At 36.0% G+C, this 20,514-nt stretch overlaps 1 protein-coding gene across 1 annotated transcript in view; it reads left to right on the forward strand.

Moving 5' to 3' along the window:
* The window catches only part of LOC138715457 (probable methyltransferase TARBP1), an 85,631-nt gene extending 65,550 nt beyond the window's left edge, over positions 1-20,081 (forward strand). Inside the window, exons 8-11 of the mRNA XM_069848377.1 lie at positions 3,561-3,729; positions 4,339-4,646; positions 8,963-9,099; positions 18,753-20,081. Coding sequence (XP_069704478.1) covers positions 3,561-3,729; positions 4,339-4,646; positions 8,963-9,099; positions 18,753-18,903 — 765 coding nt within the window. The 3' untranslated portion in view covers positions 18,904-20,081. The remainder of the gene's footprint in view (positions 1-3,560; positions 3,730-4,338; positions 4,647-8,962; positions 9,100-18,752) is intronic.
* Positions 20,082-20,514: the final 433 nt, after the last annotated feature.

Below are 20,514 nucleotides of genomic sequence, written 5' to 3' on the forward strand. Positions count from 1 at the left end.
ACTTGAATAAAATTTATAACTGGGCGTTAAAGCATAGGATGAAAATAAATGGTTCTAAAAGTAAATCTATAACATTTTGTAAAACCCGAGAGGAAACTAGTCTTAATTACGAATTCAGTGGTGTTGTAATTCCGCAAGAACAATGTTGTAAATACCTAGGAGTGTATTTAAACTCCAAACTTTCTTGGGGAGAGCATGTTGATAATGTTACGGGTAAAGCATGGAGGGCACTTCACTTTATTATGAGAATCTTGAGAAAGGCTAGCCCCAAATCGAGGGAAATAGCATATCTGACGTTAGTGCGACCGTTAATGGAATACGGAACTACATGTTGGGATCCCTATAGAATATATCAGATAAATTCTTTAGAAAGAATCCAGTATAGGGCAGCTAAATTTGTTAAAGGTAAAAGAGAAGATGGAAATGATACGATAAAAGAACTTAAATGGGAAACTTTGGAAAACAGACGTAGGAAAACTAGAATAACATCATTGTATAGAGCACATCTAGGTCAGAAAGCATGGGTAGACATAACGGCTCGGTTAGAAAAGCCAACGTACTATGGTAGGAATGATCATGATTTTAAAATCAAATGTAGGAAACAGAAAACGGATGTAGGTAAATTCTCATTTTTAAATAGAACTATAAATGATTGGAATGACCTACCTGCAGCGGTCTTTGAGGGCTGTCCTTCCTTAAGGAGATTCAAGAATAACTTAAAAAGTTGTGTATAAAGTGAAAATTAAAATTAAGGTGACATTCAACATTTAATTTTTTAAGGTGACATGTATTTATCTAGCCTGACGAGTTTACTTCCTTGGTTTGAATTGTAAATTATTTAAAAATAGAGTGTAAGAGGGCCTTAGACTAGAAATGTTTAGTTTAAATGCAGTTCTGTTTATAAGTATGCATGAGGATGTAATTATTTGACTTATTTGAACTGTTGTATCAGTGAAGCGAGGTTAGTCAGTGAAGTTATGGTTTTACAGTGCAGTGAACAGTTCCGATCAGTGATAATTTATAGCGTCAATGAAATGTGTTCTATAGTGTCAGTGAAATGTGTTACAGAGTGTCAGTGAAATGCGTCATAGTGCCACTACAGGGAATGAGATGAGAGTAAAGTGAAAGACTATTGAAACTTAAGTAGGACCTATACATAATTATGTAGGTTGTATTGTAAAATCAGGTATTTTATTTATGTTTTATTATTATTGTGTTAAATTGTATTGTGTATTCTTATTGTATTGTGTATAAAATTGTATACGTGTTATAAAATTGTATTGTGTATTGTAAATTTTATTGTGTATTGCTTATCATTTTATTGTGTATTGTTTATATTGTATATACCACTGCCACGGGGTGCATGCCCACTTGCAGTGTAAATAAATACATACAAATAGCCCTTATGAACAGGGTTATTATAAATAATGATAGAAGAGTTTTAAATTACCAAAAAAAAAGTACAGAAAATGGAGATGGCTAGACCGTTATTTTATTTATTGTGAATACATTTTTATTATAAAATAATTAGGCCTACCAATCAATGTGATTGATATAGCATTTTTGTTCCTAACTCCCCTGTCCCTGACTCACTCAATGACGCAATACACAATCCTAACGAGGACCTTGAATCTATATCTGCATGGGCCAGAAAGTTTGGTTTGACTCTCAATGCATGAAAATCACAAGCAATCCTAGTGGAACATCAACGTCTGTTATGCAACATTACTCCTGCTCTTCCAGTCAAGTTAAACGACACAATAATCCCTTTTGCTTCCTGTGTTAAAAGCCTTGGAGTTTACTTTGATACACATTTAAACTGGAATAACTAAGTAACCGATATTACCAAAAAAGTGCTTTCCATACTACATTCCTTAAACAGCATAGCTAAGAAATGAACCACTACTCATCACAAATGCTTTCAAGTACCTAGGGGTAATGGTTCAGACAACAGCTAAGTTCTTCAGGATACACATAAAGGGACGTGCTTCAGCAGCCATAAAAGAGATTCACGATGTATCAAACATCACACAACTGTTATTACCGACAGCAATGACTCTGTTCTACACCAAAGTGCTTCCGGTTCTAACGTACGGTCTAGAAATCATATGGAGCAATCTCAAATACAATAACTTAAAGACCATAGAAAATGTGAAAGCAAGATACCTAAAGGCCGCACTAGGGATTTCAAAATTTTCCCCCTCCAGATTAGCTTACAAGCTGGCCCGTGAGACGTTCCTGATTGAAGATTGACGAACAAGGCTCACACTCCCATCTACTAGTCATGAAACGCAACTGAGAAGGATCAGACAAGAAAAGAGAGACGAAATATGGCTCAATTTCTACTCCACCTACACGATGATTAACCATAACTGGACAGGTCCAAATATCCAGCTAAACAGCGTGATAACAAGGTTGGCAGTACACGGTTTCCACCACAAGCTATGCAGGAGAACTGAACACCACGAACCATCACTGGAATGCATGTGTAAACTCTGCGATAAAGCGTGTGCAAGATATCATTTCAACGAGTGTCGAAACAGAATCAAATCACTCAGGGAATACACTAGTGAACCGTAAGGAACAGTGATACCTTTCTCGTAAATGCACATTTGTGCGCAATTCTCATATTATTATTAAACAGCATTCGAAAATTCCTCCCACTATCACTCAAGAAAATACTAGTGGAAACACTAGTAATGCCCCACTTCGATTATTGTGATTTTCTACTGACTAACCTCAATGTCAACCAGTCGCAAGAAATTACGTGTTCATAATTCTTGTGTTCGCTTCGTTTGCGATGTCCGTCGCACTGACCACATTACCCCATCCTTCCAAACTCTAAACTGGCTACGGCTTAATGAACGTAGAAATTTTCATTCTTTTGTTCTCCTTTTCCAAGTCCTTCACACTTCTACATCTACCTACCTTGCCTCCTGTTTCAGTTACCTGTCATCATATCATAATCTCTTCACACGCACGCAAAATAGCCGCATACCAACACATAAGACATCATTGTATTCATCATCATACACAATCTCGCTCTCGCGCTTGTGGAATACCCTACCCAGTGACATGAGAGACTGTCGGAATTTAGTAGAGTTCAAAAGCAAGCTTATTAAGCATTTTCTTACTGTGTAGAATAGGTTTAATTTGTACTTAATCAATAAAAGAAATGCTTCTCTCTTCTTAACTTTTACAATAAACTGTCTAGCTTTTATTAATCAGTTAATCTTTTAGTACTTTGATTTTTATTGTATTTGTAAATTTAATATTAATTGTAATTATAATTGTAATTGTATTCTTAATATTGTAGTTGTAATCCCCTGGTAGAGGGGAACAGAAGGTCGGGTGGTCTTATCTCTACCAGGTTAAATAAATAAATAAAAATAAATAATAAATGTTTTTGTAAAATAATCAGTTTATGATTGTTACAGTCTTCATGCATTGTGCATTGGATCATAACAGCCACATAGATGACATATTAGCGTAATTTTTATGTGCACACATGCTAAGGCACAGATATAGATTATTAATTTTAAGTGGTTTTTTTTCTTTAGACTATCTTCTATGAACTCCCTCGGTTGTCAAATATCACATGTGAAGAATGGGTTTCAAGAGAGATTCTTACATCCTGTGGTGTGATTAAAACAGATCATATTGCCATTGAGAATCCAGATACTTTGTTAAAGGAATTCAGTGCAGCAACATGGATACTAAAATCAGCAGGTAAATAAAAGATGTCTAAATAATTGATTAAATGGCTATCTTACTCGTGTTAATTATGTAAGCATGTGCGGCTTACAGCTGTTTCGGTGCTACTTGACACCATCCTCAGAGCCTACTAGATCTCGGCGCTATCTCAACTTCACTGCCTGTTGTGTGGGTGCGTTCATGTGATGAAGAGTTGTGTCAAATAGTGTATGTGTTCTGAAATTGATCTGTGTGTTGAGAATTTGATTAGGGTGTGTTTTAGTTAATCAAATTCTCAACACTCAGATCAATTTCAGAACACACACACTATTTGACACAACTCTTCATCACACGAACGCACCGACACAACAGGCAGCGAAGTTGAGATAGCGCCGAGATCTAATAGGCTCTGAGGATGGTGTCAAGTAGCACCGAAAGAGCTGTAAGCCCCACATGCTTATATAATTAACACGAGTAAGATCGCCATTTAATCAATTACCTAAATTGAAGTGTTAAAAGTAGTGTACGAAAAATTCAACATGGATTATCAAAAAAATGTCTGCTTAATTTTTATTGATGTTGAACGTGGCATGATTTGTTAATGTTGACTTGGTATATTATTTTATCACTTGAACTAACTTGCAGCTGTCACAGAAGAGGACACCACCCCTGCTACAAGACTACATGACAATGTCCAGAAGAAACTAGTTCCTTGGCGATCAATGATTCCAGATTGTGACATACAGTCAACAACAGAAATCGAACATGAGCAAAAGAAAGGACTCATAGTTGTGGCATCTCTCATTGATCGTTTACCTAATCTAGGAGGTTTAAGTCGCACGTGTGAAGTGTTTGGAGCTTCAGAATTTGTTGTGGAAAGTCTCAAGTGCACAGAAGACAAGCAGTTCAGGAGCCTGAGTGTCACAGCAGAGCAGTGGATACCGTTATCAGAGGTCAGTAAGATCTGCAACCATTTTAAGTTGTCTTGCAGTAAATGTTATTCATAATTTCATTCTTTTGAATGGAAGAATTTGACTGTATGAGTGAACCCAAAAATGCATATAGAGTGTTAAATTCCTAGAGCCTTATGTTGTAAATAAAGATGTTTACCTGCTCCGAATAGTTTAGAAATGAAGATATTTTAGCATTGAAATATTCATTTCATATTTTCATGTTTTGCCAAACTTTTCTTGACATTTTATCATCACCATTGAACAATAACATAAGTTCGGTCTCCTAAATTGGAACCACTCATCCTGCCTGTGGTTTCCCTATGAAAGTTACGATGAACCCTATAAAAAACGAACAGTGGACGTAATTATCCTTCCTATATCCAAGTACTGACATTCTGGAATTTTAGGGTGGGGAAATGCTTGTAATTCTAATCTCACTCCACTAATACTTATTCAGAAAAGAATAATTAAAATATGCCTTAATAAACCAATTGATTACTCATCTGAGCTTTTGTTTACTGATTTTAATGTTTTGAAAATTAAACAGATTTATTATATTACCTTATTAATCTTCATACATAAAAACCGAAATAAATTCAAATTGTATGATCATAAATATGGAACTAAAAGATCCGATTTTATACGACTAGAGGAACCAAAGTGTTTCACAAGCACAGCTCTGAGCCATGGTACCTACTTTGATCCAAGGTTATACAATAAAATAATTGATAAATACCCGAATTTGGAAAATTTTAGTATCAGAAATTTAAAAAATAGCGTTAGGAATTTAATTTTTAAAGAGTTAATATGTATATGTATTTGTATGACTTAAATTGTTAAAATTGAAATTGTATTTTTAAATTTAATTTATTCCTGTAAATTTTTTTTTTCTTGACCCAGTTTGTGTCAAAAAATTTTCTTTGTGTTTAGATATCTCCCTGAGCACGAGTTTTTTACTCCTTCAGGGAAGAACTAAGATTGTATTTTTGTCAATGTTATTTTATTAACAACAATAAACTTAACTTGACTAGCAATGGAGGAGATTTGGCTTTAGTAGGATTCCACCCCTTCCCACCCTGGTACCTGAGCAGTTGCTACTATGATCGTGGTAGTTGTGTGCCCTATTGTGGGTGATTGCACTTGATTTACAAAAATAGACAGGTGATCTTCTGGTTATGAGCTTAACGTGCACTCATGTATCTTCTAGGTTAGGTTAGGTCACGGTGACTACGGTTGGGTTAGGACAACCCTTTGCACGTCAGTCATACTGAGGTCTATTGTGCACCTAGAATATTATGGGATGAATGAGGATGTGGGTGTACCAGCCCACTGGCTGCATGTGACCCCTCATCCGCACACCCAATGGGGGCCTCCTACCCTCCCCCACTCTTAAGCTCATACTGCCAAGGTGACTAAGCAGCACGGGATCCATTCCAACGGCTCTTCCAACGTGTCGAAGCAGCCTTGGAAGTACTCTTAAAGAATGAATCCTGGCAGAGATATTGCAGAAGGCTGAGAACCCAGGAACGGTTGCTGAGAAGACGCACCCTCCCACAGGTGGATGAAGACATCCGTCTTGACCTGATTATGTCTGTTGAATGAGATGAAGATGAATGATATGATATGAAATCTAAATTCTTTTTCTACACGGGAGGGAAAGAGAAAATGGACCATGGCAATGATAATTCCAACCCTGCATTTGCCTAAATAACTGTGGAAAACCACGAAAAAACCACAGTCAAGTTGGTCGGCCTGAGAATCGAACCATGGACCTCCCGAATGCGAGTCCCATGTGGTATGCATGAGCCAACTCACTCAGTGATCAGGGATAAGCAAACTTATTTACAGCAGGGCTAAAAGTTGTTTGCAGGTCAAAGGCTTTTGTTCAATAATTTTCCTTCAATATTAATTTTTTAAAATCTGAAAACGTACATGATAGATTGTCATAAACTCATGAATAAGTTAAAGTTGAACACATTTTCTGAATAATGCAAAAAAATCATACATATCTAAAAATTCATATTCATTTTTTAAAATCTGGAGAGGGGGGGAGGAGAGGAAAGAAGATACATTGGCTTATTATTGTATGCTGTGAGAAAATACTTCCACAACCACTATCTTTGAACACTTGACATCTCTCTACATGCCATGTACTGACAGAGAGGTTGGAGTGACACACTAATGGCATAGTTCAAGAGGAGGAGTGCCAGGGTGGAACTGTGAGTAGCATTGAAATGTAAGTAACACTGCTTACTTACTTACAAATGGCTTTTAAGGAACCCAAAGGTTCATTGCCGCCCTCACATAAGCCCGCAATCGGTCCCTATCCTGAGCAAGATTAATCCAGTCTCTATCATCATATCCCACCTCCCTCAAATCCATTTTAATATTATCCTCCCATCTACGTCTCGGCCTCCCCAAAGGTCTTTTTCCCTCCGGTCTCCCAACTAACACTCTATATGCATGTCTGGATTCGCCCATATGTGCTACATGCCCTGCCCATCTCAAACGTCTGGATTTAATGTTCCCAATTATGTCAGGTGAAGAATACAATGCGTGCAGTTCTGTGTTGTGTAACTTTCTCCATTCTCCTGTAACTTCATCCCTCTGAGCCCCAAATATTTTCCTAAGCACCTTATTCTCAAACACCCTTAACCTATGTTCCTCTCTCAGAGTGAGAGTCCAAGTTTCACAACCGTACATTACAACTGGTAATATAACTGTTTTATAAATTCTGACTTTCAGATTTTTTGACAGCAGACTAGATGATAAAAGCTTCTCAACCGAATAATAACACGCATTTCCCATATTTATTCTGCGTTTAATTTCCTCCCGAGTATCATTTATATTTGTTACTGTTGCTCCAAGATATTTGAATTTTTCCACCCCTTCGAAGGATAAATCTCCAATTTTTATATTTCCATTTCGTACAATATGAAATCTTTACTTGAGTGAGGGTCAACCACCACTACATCGTATTATTTTTGACAAATTGTAAAGTGTGACATTTTCTTGCTTCTTGCCAACTTTTGTCTAATTCTCGCATAATCATCAGCATAGCTTAGGTGTAGTGTTGTTGTTATCTAATGTCGGGCTTTGGCAATGAAGCCATTAGCATTCTTGCTCTCCAATATTTCTCTGTGGTGGATCCATCAGGTAGAACTTCACAGGTTTGTAGATGATCTTCAGTCATTTCTTCTTCTTTGTTGCATAGAGGGCAATTAGGATTCTTCTAAATTCCTATTTTATTCAAGTGTTTGGCCAAATAATCGTGTTCTGTAAGCAGTCTGAATTTTGCTACTGCAGATTTACGTGGGATTTCTGGAATAATTTCCGTTTTTTTTTATTAAAATGCTCCATTTTTTATCTTTGGCTTTGGTACGTAGTGCTTGGTTTTGCTTGATTTTATATTTATTTTTAATCAGTCTTTTGATGGATGTAAAAGGTAGGCTTGTATTTGTATTCTGAATCAAATTGGATCCTTTTTTGGCAAGAAAGTCAGCAGTTTCATTTCCAGCAATTCCGCAATGTGCAGGTATCCATTGCAATTGAATTCTTTTCTGTAGTTTTTGAAGTTGTTGGATCATTTTGTGACATTCTTTAATTTGGATTGACATCATTTTATATGAATTTATTGCATATAATGCTGCTTTAGAATCAGAGAGAATGACAGCATTTTGAAATTTATCTATTCTGTATAGTAGGTGTTGGAGTGAGATATGAATAGCCATTATTTCCGCATCAAAATTTGTTGTATGATGTCCTGCTGGTTGATAAAATGAGAATAACGCACACGTAATTCCTGATCCTGAGTTGTTATCGACAGTAGACCCATCTGTGTAAATATGTAACCATTCTTCTGGTGGGTATCTATTGTTCACAGCTTCTAATGCCAGCGCTTTTAGTACAGGTTTGGAAGTTTCAGATTTTGTAACTGGTTCGTCTAAATCTAGTTGAATGTTAATTGGTTCGAAGGTTAGAGGATTTTCTCTGCTTAAAATGTTTTCTTTAGATTTAGGGAGATTCAATTCTGTTTTTATTTCCGTGACTTTGGACAGGAAACTTGTTTGTGTTTTCAACTTGGTGGTAGTGTGTTGGCCTGCTGATCCGGAGTACCACTGTTAGCTAGAGGATTTTGGATGCTTTTTCCTTCTCTTTTACTTTCAGAAGCAGCACACACTGAGGAATGATAATTGCATTATTCCCAGCCATGGTGAACTGTACCACTTGTAATATTTAAGCCTAATTACATCTAATTTTTTCTTATCACACACATGGATTATCCTCAAATAATTCAGATTCACTTTTGTTTCCAGGTAAAGCCTCATCTACTCTCGAAGTACTTGGAAATGAAGAAAAAGGATGGCTATACTGTAGTTGGAGCAGAACAAACTGCACGTAGCACACTGCTCAATGATACCAAATTTCCTAAGAAGACACTACTGTTGTTAGGGTGAGTACTAACTACAAATATAATGGGGAAATTAGAGAATTTTATTACTTACAACTTTCTTTTTCCAATTTGTCTCACCTGTACCACTGTTTGCATGTTGAATTTTTCCATCCGGGACCACCACCAGTTCATTTTAGAATTTGATTATATATCTCGCTATACTGGAGAATTATCACGGTAGCTTTGAACCGTGCTGTTACGTTTACCACCAAATTTAACTACATACACAATGTTGCCAACATAAGAACATGATTTTGGTCTGTGGTGTCGTTAGAAGGAGAAATTTGTTTCTTTTTCTCTCTACCTTCTTCGTTCTGTACATTACTGAGAGATAGCATCACTGTTACTCTCATCTGTTGCAATGATTTTTCCCTGGACCACCAATTTGCTTGGACGACATTTCTACATAGAAGATTAAGACAGATCTTACAAGCGATCTCCAGTTACTAACAGTATGGTCATCAAAATTGTGTGTCCATTTTATCTCGAACTAAAATCTCTCTCGCATTTTCTTTTGTTTCATCACGGCCAAATGGATTTATCTCTTCGGCATTGATGTTTCTAGTCGGTCATGGCCTTTATGACAGTTTTTGTTTCGTAATATTGATAGATGGTAATATAATTAAAGCGGTGAATAATTTCATGGTCCCTAAAAGTTTTTTTTTTTTTTTCGTAAAAGGCGAGGTATTTTCTCTAGACCACAAATAAAACTGCAACGCAGTCATAATTATGTACTTAATGCTTTTGCGAACATTAACCGGAAATTTACTTTCTGTTATTTAAATGATATTCTGTGAACCGCACCTTTTTTCTCTTTATTTCGTTGTCATAACCTACTTTAAGATCTTACTACATAAGCATTTTCTTTTAGTGCATTCAAAACATCGTCGTTGTATGGCATAAATTTTGCACTTGACTAATAGAGTGATTTATTTAAGAATATAGTCGCGAATTTTACTACCACCATTTCGATTGTCTTCTGTTTCACATGGCTCGGTACGGCCCGGTGACTAGTGGCCAGCGAGTACGTCGACTATCGACATTGCTCTGCCATGGGTATTATCCAGCAGTTGCTCCATATATTTCCCTTGTTTGATAAACAAGTATTGACATTTCTTAGTTTTTTTCTGTGATGTCATAGATCTTATGAAAATGAATTAGTCGTTCTCTTCCCTGAAAAATACTTTTTAACTGAATTTTCACACCTTTGATTTGTTTCTGTTTGTATCTACACTGTGTCACAATACTTCAAGATACATCTGGCCTTTTTTTCTACAGGTTACATATTCTTAGCTTCCACTGATTTTTCTTCCAGAACTTTCTCTTTTTTATTCTTCTTGAAATTTAGTGTGTGACATTTATTATTAAAATAAAGTGTTAAAATGTATTTAAAAAGGTAATTTACATTAATTGGTAACCAGACGGCACTGTTTTGATGTGGTGTTTTGCCTTCATCAGCAATGATCTAGTGCATCAACTGCGGCATTTGTCTCTTACTCTGGTATTTCCTTTCTTGTGTGGTAGGGGAGGATGTTTTGGCAGTAGTGGGGATGTTTGTGTGTTGTGTGTAGTATTATACTGAACAGTGTTGAATGTGTTGAATAGTAATTGGCTATTGAGTATATGTTGTGGAAATATTATGTGCTTGTACAGTCAACTCCGGATATAGTGAACATCAGCTGACTTGCATATTTCGTTCACTAAATCCAAAGTGTCTCTCCCCTAACCTTAAATGACAGAAATTAATGAAATTGTGAACAAGAAAATAAAATATTTCATTTTTGTGGAATGGATTACACTGTATAATGTTACTCACAGTTGATTTACTTAAACTATGCTATCGACCTACGTTCACTTGCGAAAGGCCACGTTCAATGTCACTTATAATATTCACCTTATCTTCCAAAGAAAACACTTTATGCTTCGACATTTTTATACAGTATATTCACTGTTGGAACGCTAGAAACAGACTGATCACGTAGAAATGACAATCGCTGTTATGGTGTGACTGCGTACTCAGCCTTGGAATTTCCCGGGTCATTTAATGGAAACTGGGAGAGGGTTGATGGAGTTTGAAAGCCATCAGAATCTTACCTTCATTTATGCTCTGGACATAATGTCCGTCCCCTTTTGATAAAAGAAGGCAATTTCATTTTTCGTTGTTTCGATGCTATCCGTCATAATGGAAAAGTTTCTGAGAACAAAAGGCAACCCTTTGATGGTGGAGGATTAGAATGCCTGAGAACAGAATGTCAGTCCTCCACTGTGAGTGAGGCAATGTCGTCACGTGGTGCCTAGATTTACAGTACAGCTCATTCTCTAGGGATCACTAGTCCTACCTTTGTCCTTTGACTAAAGGAATAAGAAACTTAGAATGCTGTTCTCAACACATTCTTTTAATTTTACACAAGAAGGTCTGACTTTAAATAAGAATTTGTCAGGATGCAAGGTTCACTATAACCGAAGGGAAGGTTCACTATAAACGGAAATATTAATATACTTTTTAATGTATACGGATTGGGACCAACAATTTAGGTTCACTATAACCGAGTTCACTATATCCAGAGTTGACTGTATATCTAATAAAGGGTTCTTAATATGTATATGCATATGGGCTATTCCATATGAAATCGATTAGTAAAAACCCTTGCATTTTTTTATACTCTAATTTTTTCCCTACTTATACAAGGTGCTGAGGAGAGTGCATTTTCAAAAATATACTATCGAAAGTCAAACGGTTTTCGTATTATTGGGCGACAAATTTAGCGTATGTTATAAAAACAAGCCTCTTTCAGTGCTCAGAACTCTGGAACCATTTACTGCAGAACATTGAACGAGAGCTTATTTTGAAACTGACATTTGGTAGGTTATGTTAAGAAGTAATCCTTATTTTTATTGTACACAGAGAGACAGATAATCTGATTTTACTTACTTTTAGGCTTTTGCTCATTTGTAAAAATGTAAAAAAAATTAAGAAAAAACCTTGCATTATTAAGACGAATTCGGCATTGTTTGCTTAGTGGTATGGAAATAAGTTTCGAGGGTATTAAATAAATTATTTTCACACGCCTAGACTTGAATGGCGCAGTACCGCATGCACTGGCCAAGAGCTGAAGATAAGCGAGTGTTGGGCGTCATTTTACTCCAGTGTTTATGAAAACCTGTGATAAAGCTAGCAAAGCTATGCGCTTCTAGATGACACATCATGTGTTTATGTCTCCTGGCCTTGGTTGCCTAGGCTAGCTCCCGCCTCACAGTCAAATGGTTAGTTCACGTGCGTACTATCTATTTTCTTTATTTGATATTTTCAGTACTTTCTTATCAACATGCCATCGGTAAAAAAATATGTGTTTATTTGTACTTTCAATGCGGAATCTAACTATATATTTTTAAAATATTTTTTCCTTGGCAAAGGCTTCTTATGAGGAAAAATCTAAATTTCTCCATTTCCATAAAAAGTAAGAAAATCTGTTTATATGTCAATATAAATTTTAATTTCTCAGCATCAAAATAAACCATGATTTTGATCATTGTGTGAAAGGGTTTCGGAGCTACAACAGTTTAAAGTTGCTAATTTTATGAAAATACGATAAATTTAAATATTTTTAATTTAAACACTATGAAGTTCTGATGCCTCAAACTTTGCACAAAGCATTGTATCACAGTTCTCTACGTACAAAAAAAGTTTCATTGTATTTAGAAATTGTAAGGTCAATTTTCTCTATATTTCGGTCGATTTGAGATGGAATAGCTCATATGGCTTGGCTACTGTAGCATGAGATCTGGCTCCTGTGTGACAGGTCAAGCATCTGCTTGTAAAAAGCTGCCTACAATGGCAGAAGCAGAAATGGATTATGAAATCTACCTTACAGTAGACATTAAAAATGTCGTCCTTCTTGATATCGCTAGAATATGTTTGCTGCTCACTCTTCTAAGCTCATCAACTGTAGTTTTTATTTCATGCTCTCAAAGGAACCTTCAAAAACCTGTCATGTTGTGGATTTTATTCAATTTTCGTATAAAGGAAGATAATGAAAAGAGAGAATACAAAAAAATTGGCTCATTATGTGAACTACAAGCTCCTCAAAAGGAGACTTGAAAATCTTAAAAATCGCTTGAATAGCCCAATGGCTGTACTCGTATGGTTGGCTTTCCGAACCTGGAGCGCTCCCTTCCTGTATGGATGTTATTGCTGCTAGCTTATCATATCAGGCACTCTGCAAGCAAAAGCATGCATACAAATATTTATTTCAGTCAGTATAAGATTTCACATTGTCGCATATTGATGTAGGCCAGGTGGTGTAAAAAAACAACTTTGTTTCAATCATTCAATTGGAAATTCCCATTTTTGTTATTCATACCGAGAATAAAATGAATATTAAATGAAGAAATATGATTTGAAGTTTATCTAATCATGCATTTATAATACATAGGCCTACATAATATATAAATAATTGATTAAATGGCGATCTTACTCGTGTTAATTATGTAAGCATGTGCGGCTTACAGCTGTTTCGGTGCTACTTGACACCATCCTCAGCCTACTAGATCTCAGCACTATCTCAACTTCGCTGCCTGTTGTGTGGATGCGTTCATGTGATGAAGAGTTGTGTCAAATAGTGTGTGTGTCCTGAAATTGATCTGTGTGTTGAAATTTGATCAGGGTGTGTTTTAGTGTGTCTGTATATTTCATATTGTTCTAGTGTGTTGAGTTTTTGGTTTTTGGATTGTATGTGTAGGATTTTCATGTCTGTATTTATGTTATTGTATGTGTGGTTAGCATTAGTTATGTGTTCGGCATATGTAAATGTATTGTGTCCTTTGTATCGAGTTTGGAATGATCTGCCTGTCTCTCCAATGTAGAAACTGTCGCAACTATTGCATGTGAGTTTGTATACGCCTGTGTAACTAATGCTAACCACACATACAATAACATAAATACAGACATGGAAATCCTACACATACAACCCAAAAACCAAAAACTCAACACACTAGAACAATATGATATATACAGACACACTAAAACACACCCCAGTCAAATTCTCAACACAGATCAATTTCAGAACACACACACACACACTATTTGACACAACTCTTCATCACACGAACGCACCCACACAACAGGCAGCGAAGTTGAGATAGCGCCGAGAACTAGTAGGCTGTGAGGATGGTGTCGAATAGCACCGAAACAGCTGTAAGCCACACATGCTTACATAATTAACACGAGTAAGATCGCCATTTAATCAGTTCTTTATATTCAAGTGTTAAAAATAGTGTACGAAAGATTCAACATGGACATAATATATGTAACATTCATTATACTTTATTATAATTTTCATTATTTATTGACTGTCTATACCTTTGTACAGTTAACAACTTGTTCTCTTCATGAACAAACACGTTTCAGGATAATGTATCGTAGCTTCAGTGTTCCTATTGGTGTTGTTAGTTACATTGTGGCAAGTCCATGATTTTCAATATCATTATATATTGTTCATGTTAGGTTACATTACTGAAATTCAGTTTTAATATTCCCTAGATACACTTGCGCTATTTTATATAAAATCCTAATATGTATCCCCTAGCATTGTGCATTACAGGCGCTGTGTTCAATTCAAATTCATCGAGTACAGTAAAGTTTGATATTCGTCTGTTGTGTTTCTTTCTCCTTGTTATAAAAATATTCGTTGTCCTTCACTCATGTTTTAACCACTTCAGAATTTTAGCATATATCTTGCGATCAGGTTTTCATACGAAATAAGACGAAAATTTTAATGTCTTAGTTGCCTCTCTCAAGTTCGAGCATTGCAGGACACTAATAGGCCTAGACACATTCATATTTAGATTAGTTAAAAATTATTGCATATAAAAAAATTGTCAGTCTCATATGGTTAGTAAGATCGTTTAAATTGTCATATGCCAGGTGTTTCAGACCACCCGTATCAGCCTTTTTTTTCGAAAACTATATGATACTGGTTGTTCATAAAAAAATTGATAACCAAAACTTATGTGAAGAATTGATTGGTGGCAGTACCATTTCCCGTAACAAACCGGAAGTAGGGGTACCTGTGGTCAATTTCGAAATTTCAAATGAGAACATGGGTCATTGAAGGTACCATTGGAAACAATTTTTAAAAAGAAACAACTTTTACTGAAACTTTTTTTTCTAACTTTTATTATGTACTCACAAAGCAACAAAATTGGTATCTTCTGAGAAATGCTGTATATTGTTTATGTATGTACACTCTTCATAGTAAGTGTTCAAAATGTGCTAAACAATGTTCTGATCACCTCCTAACATCCGTGATTGCACTTCATCACAGCTGAGAGACCCACAGGCTTCTCTAATTCTTTGTTTCATGTCTTCTCTAGTTGTTGGACGCACCTGGTAGAACATGTCTTTAATTCTCTGTAATTTAATAGTTGCCCAGATTTCTATATAGGACAAAGTGACAGATCATTCCAAATAAGATATAACAAACACATTAAAGCAATAAGCAAACCATACAACACATCAAATTTACGCAGAACACATTTTCTAAGACAATAATATGTACTTTGCACTATTGTTGTGATTTAATTGTTCCAGTAATTTCTCATCAATTGAAGACCGTTTTTGCAAAACTTCCTAACTGCAAAATTTGCAAAATTGAGATTTTAATGGATTCGTTATCATAAGGCAGGCCTCTACATGATGTTCAAAGTGTCTTAGTAAAATTGGGTTATTTCTCTTCATTGTAGTCTGTCAAAGTGTGATCGTTTTTTCAAAACTTGCTTTCTGCTATAAGTGAGAGATACAGCAAAACTTGCTTACTATAGTGTTTCGTCTCTCCTGTAAAATTTAGTTTTTTCACTTAGCAAGTTTTGCAAAAATGGTCCTCAATTTCTCTTGCTCACAATCAGATTGGGATTTTCTTTTCTAAACTTTGATGTAAGGATGATAAACTCATAATTAGAACGCGGAAGTTTAGGCCTTAAAACTACTAAATATGTATGTAAATATGCCCTTAAGAGTGCAAAATATGTAGATAAATATGGACTAATAGGTAGATAGAAATTACATTATCCGATACAGTATGAATGTTAATGAGTAAAAGCTTACATTATTCCTTCTTCTCACTTTATAGATCTCTTGGATATGGAACAACAAGTTTTGATGGTGAAATCATTGCAATAAGTGAAAGTCTCAGGAATCTTCTATGCCACATCAATAAATTTAAGAATGCAGTTATATTTTCAGACTCCAAAGCAGCTATTCTATCAATAGTCTCTAAACACACACCTTCATCTCAAACAGCAGAAATAACTAAAATGCTCTCTCAATTAATATCACTCAATAAAAGAATTGTATTCCAATGGATACCATCCCATTGTGGCATCCTGGGAAACGAGAATGCGGATGCTTTAGCAAAGAAGGGCAGCACTGCTACTTACAAACCTGTTACTAAATCTACGTATTACTCTGTGAAGAGATTTATTAAATCTACATACTTAGACTTCAACAAACAAAATTTGATAACACAATCCCAAGGGAAAAAATGGAACTCTCTGTATCAAAATCCACAGTTAATTCCCGATTTACCACGAAAATCGTCTGTAGCAGCATTTAGATTGGCAACAGGCCATGATTGTTTGGCCAAACACCTAAATAGAATTGGAATATATCAGTCCCCTAACTGCCCATTGTGCAACTCAAACCAAGCAATGGATTCGGAACACCTCAAAATCTGTGCTTCAGTGGCTGGTCATGATAATATCTTTGAAAAATATTGGAGTGCAAGAGGTCAAATGACTTTATTGTTAAACGCCTGGCATTATAAAACAACAACAACAACAACAACAACAACATTATTACTTAGAAGTTGAAGTAGAGGAGGTGGTTTTCCTGCAGTTCATGACCAATGTGGCTGAGGTTTCCAATTGAGGAACTGCGTCTGTTGTCTCTGAAGATAATTTTGTATCATAAAAACTAATTTCCATGTCACACGAGGTTATTGAGGCGTATTTAAATAATGTTAATTTGTCTGCAGACAGATATAAATCTTTTGGTGTGATGGAGGATTTTCCTTCAAGAATGTCTCGAATATCGCACAACTGTTGATATCCAGAATTTTTCAAAATAATGTTAGTTGCTTTCCCCTTTACTTCTTGCCCTGCATTGCCAGGAACAGAGCTCAGATTAGATTAGTGACACCTGTAACAGAGTGACAATAGCTTCCAGTGACGTGTCTGCTTTTCATCAAGGTGATTCACACATTGCATCTCCCATACAGCTCCCTGTTTTCTGCGTTTACAAGGGAAAAAATCTTGTAGGCCTAAATATTATAAATATGCAGTATAGATCTTGAAGTATTGAAAATATTATGCATTTATAAAAATGACGAAAATATGCACTTATACTTATTATTACTTACTTACTTACTGGCTTTTAAGGAACCCGGAGGTTCATTGCCGCCCTCACATAAACCTGCCATTGGTCCCTATCCTGAGCAAGATTAATCCATTCTCTATCATCATATCCCACCTCCCTCAAATCCATTTTAATATTATCTTCCCATCTACGTCTCGGCCTCCCTAAAGGTCTTTTTCCCTCCGGCCTCCCAACTAACACACTATATGCATTTGTGGATTCGCCCATACGTGCTACATGTCCTGCCCATCTCAAACGTCTGTATTTAATGTTCCTAATTATGTCAGGTGAAGAATACAATGCGTGCAGTTCTGTGTTGTGTAACTTTCTCCATTCTCCTGTAACTTCATCCCTCTTAGCCCCAAATATTTTCCTAAGCACCTTATTCTCAAACACCCTTAACCTATGTTCCTCTCTCAAAGTGAGAGTCCAGGTTTCACAACCATAAAGAACAACCGGTAATATAACTGTTTTATAGATTCTAACTTTCAGATTTTTTGACAGCAGACTGGATGATAAAAGCTTCTCAACCGAATAATAACAGAAAAAAAAAATGCATTTATTTGAAACATAAAGCCATAAACTCAGTAATTGATAATTCGTATGGATAATGTATGAGCATATAATTGTACCCTCTAGGAAAAATATGCAAATGCATGAACTTCCGGGCTCTACTTATAATCCAGTTTATCTCTCATTAGTGGTTATTCTTCTTTCACTGCTGATGCGAGAAAGAGAAGCCTGCCAAAAAGCTTTCTCCATGCCATATGAATGCACCAATTTCTTTGTTAGTTCCGGTGCTTTGTACACATAGATGGTGTATCACAATCTGCACATATCTGGTTTCTGTGGTGGACATGTTATTTCGTATAGTCCTTACATTTCTACTTGATATATGGCTGTTCCTTTCTATTCCCCCTTTGATTGAATGTTGGATATTTTAATTTATCTTTGTTTTAATATAAATATTTATTTTGTTTTGAATGTATTGATTCTAGCAGCTTCTGTTGCGTGCTGGTTGTACTATTGTCTTGTGTAGGATGTTCTTAATTCTTAGGCTTTTGTTTTCAGATATCCAAGCAGCCAGTAGAGGTTTCTTTACATGTTGTCACGTCTTGGTCTTGTTGCAATATATAATATATATATATTTTTTTCATATAGGAAAGTGAAAAGTTATGCATTGATTTTGAAAGAAGTGCAGTGTCTATTCTGTTGTCAATAACTCAGCTTTCCTGTTTTGCAGTAACGAGAAAGAAGGTATTCCTGCTGATCTCCTTCCTCTTCTGGACATGTGTGTAGAAATTCCACAACAGGGAGTAGTTCGCTCTCTCAATGTGCATGTGACTGGAGCACTTTTTATATGGGAATATGCCAAACAGCATTCTGTTAAATAAATGTAAAATTAATTCATGTTGCAATTATTTAAACATATACATAATATTAAACTTATAGTGGAAAGTCTGGTAGCCCTGGATAGTTATATATTTTGCCGGCTGGTGTAAAGGTACGGTCACACGTCGCTACTTTTGCAGCGATGCAGTACAAAAAACTGCGCAACTCTCGCACTGCGACGTGTAAACAATGGTGCAACCCAAAATGTAGCGGCTGCCGAACCTGCTGCTCGCTACTTTTTGATGCTGTGCGCAGCTTAAAAGTAGCGACGTGTGAACAGGGTTCTCAGGGTTGCAGCCGCAGCATTTTTGATATCGGTTTTGTTGAAACTTTTGCTGCAGTTGCGACCAGTGTTACCACCCAAATGTGCCAATGATACTTTTATTGTTTGGATGTATTTTAATGTTAGATGTGATGAAAATAAATTATTTGTAACAGTTATTAAATGCACAACACAGTCTGAGCATATTTGCTGACGATATAATTCACTTTTTTAATTTTCTGTAGCGTAGCTTCAAACAGGAGGGTTGCCAACATTGATTACGTGAATATGCTGTTGGTTATAATTAAAGTATATAGGCGTTTTTAAAAGCTTTATAGTAAAAATAATGCCAATTTCTGAATACTAGTTAGGACAGAAAAGCAAATAATAGATAAGTAAGCTTTCGCATGAGTTTCTTAATAATGCGAACATAACCACAAAATGCATATTGAGAAGTCAACACGCAGATGGAAACCTGCAGCATGACTGCGGCTGCAAAAGTAGCGCCTTGTGTGTGAACAGACTCGCAACCTCCAGTTGCAACTTTTGCTGCACTCGAGTTGCGCAGCATGAAAAGTAGTGTGCAGCGCTCTACTTTTGGCTTACGTGTGAACACGACACGCAACTTTTGTGGCTGCAGTACAAAAGTTGAGCTGCAAAAGTAGCGACGTGTGACCATACCTTTAGTTTGAGAACAGGCAATATTTACATGAACATGAAATTTATTTGTTACAGAACATTATTACAGCAAACAACAATTGGTTAAAAAAACATTTTGCATTTGACAGTTTTATACTAACTCTCTATGTTATTACGAGTATATTTATTGTTGTATCTGGTAGCTCTGGACACACAAGAAACTCCTGTATTATTTTTACTGTTATGGAATTAAATATAAATATATTTTAATGGCACTTATCACAGCCATAATTATCTTTTTGACCAGTTTCTAAGTCAGCACAGTCCTTATGAGTCCATCCCACATAGCTACTGCACTGTATCCAGTTTTCAGAAAATCTTTCAGTTTCTTCTTCGTCTTGAAATGTTAAGTTATTTCTGCTTTTATTTTCTCTATTGGCACTGTCGTTTTGTTTTTTCTGCTTTTCTTTTGTTCCCAAAGCATTCTTGAATGGACTCCTGGTAAAAATTTCTGCTTGAGCAGCACATTATTTTCTGGATCCCAACCGTTGATGGCTTGCATCTGGTAGACATGAAATTTGTTTGAATGTAGTTGCTGCGCTAGTGGTTGGACTTCTGTGGACTGTTGCTTGACCAGTGCTTGTTGTTGGCTGGATGAGAGTGGATTGATCATCTGGGTGTTCTGTAGGTCCTTCAGAAAGATAAGGAACAT

This window comes from Periplaneta americana, chromosome 15 (assembly GCF_040183065.1).
Source record: "Periplaneta americana isolate PAMFEO1 chromosome 15, P.americana_PAMFEO1_priV1, whole genome shotgun sequence".
NCBI lineage: Eukaryota > Metazoa > Arthropoda > Insecta > Blattodea > Blattidae > Periplaneta > Periplaneta americana.